The 5,033-nt window shown below is 37.2% G+C and overlaps 1 protein-coding gene across 1 annotated transcript; it reads right to left on the reverse strand.

The window, feature by feature from the left end:
- Positions 1-218: 218 nt before the first annotated feature.
- LOC111451301 (auxin transporter-like protein 5) lies at positions 219-4,783 on the reverse strand. Its single transcript, XM_023091673.1, has 8 exons — positions 4,610-4,783; positions 4,355-4,540; positions 3,895-4,007; positions 3,629-3,812; positions 3,446-3,543; positions 1,838-2,045; positions 768-1,025; positions 219-674 (listed from the first exon to the last, which is right to left on the reverse strand). The coding sequence occupies exons 1-8, from the start codon at positions 4,748-4,750 to the stop codon at positions 414-416; spliced, it is 1,449 nt and encodes a 482-aa protein (XP_022947441.1). The 5' UTR covers positions 4,751-4,783; the 3' UTR covers positions 219-413.
- Between the last annotated feature and the right edge of the window lie 250 nt (positions 4,784-5,033).

Genomic DNA, 5,033 nt, shown 5'->3' on the forward strand with positions numbered 1-5,033 from the left:
TTTTTTTTTTTTTTTTTTTTTTTTTTTTTTTTTTTTTTTTACTGTAACTCAATTCAAAGACGGTAAATTTACCCAATATTTCTTGGCATATTTCGTTAAATTTCAATCCAAAATAAGAAGAAGAAAAAAAAGACAGTAAATTTATATTTAATCCTTATCTATCTCTTTTTCACCCAAAAAAGAAAAAACTTACCTCACTCTCCTATCATTTTTATTTTATTGTTTTTATATTTTAAAGTACAACAATGACTCGGAGCTGCTATAAATCGAAACTACATGTGGAACGTAGAAGAACCAAAGTGGGGGTTGGTCAAAGATGAACGAAAACGAATCCTATCGATTATCTATTTTGGCTGTGAAAGTAGCTCGAAAAAAAAACATCACAAAATCTAGCCAAAGAGCTGAGAAGACGGTTAGTGGTGGTGATGGTGGTGGAGTGGAGGCGGCGCAGCCACCGTGAAGTTACGCATCTGCGGTGGCGGAGGAAGAGGAGGTGGGCACTGATAACATTTGGCAAAGAAACCAAAATTGTCGATTTGTTGTATAAAGTTGGTCATGCTAGCCCACCCACCGAACCCGAACCCGACCACAAAAACCCACACCACTATGAACACATTAATAGTAAAGGCTCCCACCCACCTACCTACGAATTTAGGTGGCTTCTCTACCGCATTCTGCATTAAATTTACCATAACCCATCAACTTAAACAATTTTAAATTTGACATGAACAATAAATACAAAGTAAACTTGGAGATACGAGACTAACCTCTCTAGCGGTAGCGGATTTGAAGGTGAACATGTGAGCGAGGGCGGGGATGATATAGACGGTGAAGCTAACGAGAAGTGAACCGACCGCGGAGTTGATGGGACCGAAGAAAGGAAAGACGATGGCCAAAAACCAAATTGGTACGACCACAGGTAATCTGGCTGCTGCCCTCTTGCATAGACTCTTGCACTTGTGCATCCCTATGGCTTTCTCCCATACAAAATATAATGGCGTGCATGCAAATCCAAATGTTATGAACTGCGCCAATCAAATCCGAACTAAGTTGGTTCATGAATTCTCTTAAAATTAGTTCGGTTAAACTGAACCGACCAATCTAACTTTAGTTAATTCTATAGTTATTTAGTCTATGAATTAGGTTGTGTTTATTAGATTGAAAAATTTTATAACTCGAGTATTAGGTTAGATCTAAAAAAATGTTTAAACCCGACCCAGCTCAACCCATAAATACCCTCGTAAGCATTATACTAATAGAGTCGATACTAGAAATTTACTAGACACAAATTCTAAGGTTCAAGAATTGATAATAAATTGTAACAGCCCAAGCCCACTATTACCAAAAACGTATCGTCATCCACCTCACGGTTTTAAAACGTGTCTACTAGGGAGAAGTTTCCACACCCTTATAAGGGATGTTTCGTTCCTCTCTCCAACTTATGTGGGATCTCACAATCCACACTCTTAGGGGCCGAGCGTCCTCGCTGGCACACCGCCCAATGTCTAGCTCTGATACCATTTAACATTTGTAACAGCCCAAACCCACTATTATCAGATATTATCCACTTTGACTCGTTACGTATCGTCGTCAGCCTCACGATTTTAAAACGTGTTTACTAGGGAGAAGTTTCGACACCCTTATAATGGATGCTTCGTTCCCCTCTCCAACCGATATGGGATCTCACAATCCACCCCTTTTGAGGGCCAGCGTCCTCGCAGTCACACCGCCTAATAACTGACTCTAATACCATTTATAAGAGTCTAAACCCATTATTAGCAGATATTATCTGCTTTGGCTCTTACATATTACCGTCATGTCAAAATGTCAAAATTACCTGGTGGATGAGCATTAGAACAACAGCCATGTCTCTAAAGGGAGATTTAGGGAGAAGAGCAAAGGCATTAGAATGGCTTAGAAGCAAATCTCCAAACGCCCAATAAACCGCCGCCGCCGATGGAAGCGTCAATGTGAGCACATACACCGTCGCCACCAAGTATATGGCCTTAAATTTCTCTGGCTTCCACATTGCATGCATAATTTCCCTATAACCCGAACAACCCGAACAACCCGAAAGACCCATATTCAGATAACAATTCCGACATCACATGCTTTCTAAAAAACGCTCCAACATAAAATTATTTCAAACTAAATATATCTAAATTTTTGAGTTCTTATGATCGAGTCACTGAAAAGATCAGTATTAAGGATAACTCTCGTTCATGTTATCCGTTCATATTATAAACGAATTAATTAATAAAAAAAAATTAAAATTTTCACTCATTAAATGGGGATTGGAACAGTACCTGTTCCATTCAATGATGCTAGAGCACTGTACTGTTACATTATTTATAAATTGAATTTACTTTTCATTTAAATTTAAATTTTTTTTTGTCACATTTTTTTTTATTTTAATAATAATAATAAAATATTAATTTAATATATCTGTGCTACCAAAGTATCTTTGCCGTCCTTTTTCATTAACGGTTGGGTCCCGTCCATATTATTGGTATTTAAGACCACGTGTCATTCATTCAGAATAATAAATAAATGGTATTATTACTAGATATTAATTAAAATATTTTATTAAAAAAATATTTTTTTTTGGTACTATTTTATGCCTTATTTTCACGTGTTCAATTGTAAAATAAAAATAAATAAAATATTAAAATGATATTTTTAATAATAATATATTTTTTAGGAATTTTTAATTTTTAATTTTTTTTATAGATAAATATAAAACGTATCAAAACTTTAAGAAGGGGAAAAGGATGAAAAGAATAGTAAAAATAAATAAATAAATAAAATTAAAAAGGAACTCTGTAAGAGAAAGTAGCAGAGATTCCACAAAATCAAGACTTTTTTTCACCACGCCTGAAAAAGACAAATACTTTAATAATACAAACATAATTTTTATTTCTTTTTTATTTTTTAAAAATTCTTCGTTCGGGTATCCAAAAAAATTCAATGATTCGAAGCCAGCGTCAAAGGACATCACAATCCACCCCCTTCGAGGCCAGTGTCCTCGCTGGCACTCGTTCCTTTCTTCAATCGATATAGGACTCCACCAAATCCGCCCCCCTTGGAGGAGCCCAGTGTTCTTACTGGCACATCACCTCATGTCTACCCCATTCGGGGAACAACATTAAGGCCAACCCAAGTCCACCGCTAGCAAATATTGTCTTCTTTAGGTTTTCCCTTTCGAGTTTCCCCTCGAGACTTTAAAACGCGTTTGTTATGGGAAGGTTTCCACACCCTTATAAAGGGTGTTTTGTTCTCCTCCCCGACCAACGTGGGACATCACATATACGCTAGGACCTCCTAAAGAAAGGTATTTTCTGCTCCGTCCTTTATCTTTTTCATATGGGTATGTCTCAAAGTTGACCAAAACTTTATAAAATGAAATAAATATATTGTAAAAACAAGGAATTAATAATGTTCTTACACTGTGACAGCATGTCCCCCAAATGTATACAGAATGTTGGTGGCTCCTGTGAAATACAAGACCAACTTGGTCGGCCCCGAGTGTTTCACTCCTTCAACCTAAAAAAACATCAAAATAATAATAATAAATAAACCAAATAATATATTTTTGAATTTTCTGGTTATTTTTTAATTATTTTTTTACCTGGCCATGAAGGAAGGAAGCTATGGTGAGATACCAAGCAGTGTAAGTGGTCATTGCAAGACCTAAAAATGACCAAATTCTATAGTTATGGAACGAAGGAATGAACACTGTGGTCGCACAACAAGCTCCAAATATGTACGTCCATGTCCTCTTGTCGAGTTTCTCGTTTATGTAGTATATGTTGCTGCATAGTTAACCCAACCCAAAAACGTCACGATTTGATGCATCGGATAAACGAAACACTTGATTATACTAAATTATCTTACCTGGCACACGCTATCAGTTGAATCACTGACCCGAATAATAGAAACGTGCAATTGAATGCTAAACCCACGTTCCTCCATCGCTTTCCTAGTAACCCGTCCAAAACCTCGAACCACTATCAAAACCGATAAACGAGTCTTAACACAATGAAAAAAGTTCGATGGTGATCATATGAGATAGAGTGTTGAAAGGAAGAAGATGATAAGAGAATTCCGAAGCAGGGTTGCTAAACCGAGGAGGCTCTCATATGTAAGCCGTAATGGAAGACAAATATCTAGATATTTTACTGTAAACAATAATTCAAGACTAAATATTTTTAACACTAACGTTCGAAATTTGCACGAGACCCAGTAAGTGATTATCGATATTAAACGAAGGAATTCATGTCGTTCTCCGTTTGATGACGATTTTGTTTATTATTAAAAAGTAAGAGACGGGTAGTTTGAGTTTAAGGGTCGAGACCTGAATGACGTGGTTTCGAAACTCGGCTTTTTGTCTTTCCTTCCGGAGGCGATATTCGAGATAAAGAGAAGTAATGAGATAAGCCGTCCAGCTTCCCATCAAGCCATAGAAGAGCTGAAGCAGAATTCCAGACACCAATCCAAGCTGAGAGAATGAATATGGCAGCGTAAGAAGAACTTGAGCCACCTGGGTTTGTCAAGAAAAAGCCATTAAAACAAGCCAGCCAACCCAAAATTAGCCGACTAAAAACTGAACCTGGTTTGAAGCACAGCTGAACCAAGCATCATAAGCCGAGCCGCCATGCCAGAACAGCTTCGAGAGCTTCGTTTTCACGTCGTTTGACTGGCTGCTATTCTCCGCCATATCCACCGTCGTCTCCGCCGCCGCCGCCGCCATATCTATTTTTGTGAGGTGACCGACGAGTATGGAGATTTTTGAAGTGGGGTTTTGGAGGAGAGCTTAGAATGTTCTTTTATAGAAAAAAATTTGGTTTTGGTTTTAGGGTTTTTGAAGAAATCCAATGCTTATCTGTCTCTTTTTTTCTGTTTCTGTCAGTTTATGTTTTTTTTTTTCAAGATAATTATTTTAATGTCAGATTATCGTAGTAATGTTCATATAACACAAGAATCGGACTAATCTCGACTACCTAACCTGAACCGTAAAAGTTGGGTTAAGCTGG

Source organism: Cucurbita moschata, unplaced genomic scaffold (genome assembly GCF_002738365.1).
Source record: "Cucurbita moschata cultivar Rifu unplaced genomic scaffold, Cmos_1.0 Cmo_Scf00013, whole genome shotgun sequence".
NCBI lineage: Eukaryota > Viridiplantae > Streptophyta > Magnoliopsida > Cucurbitales > Cucurbitaceae > Cucurbita > Cucurbita moschata.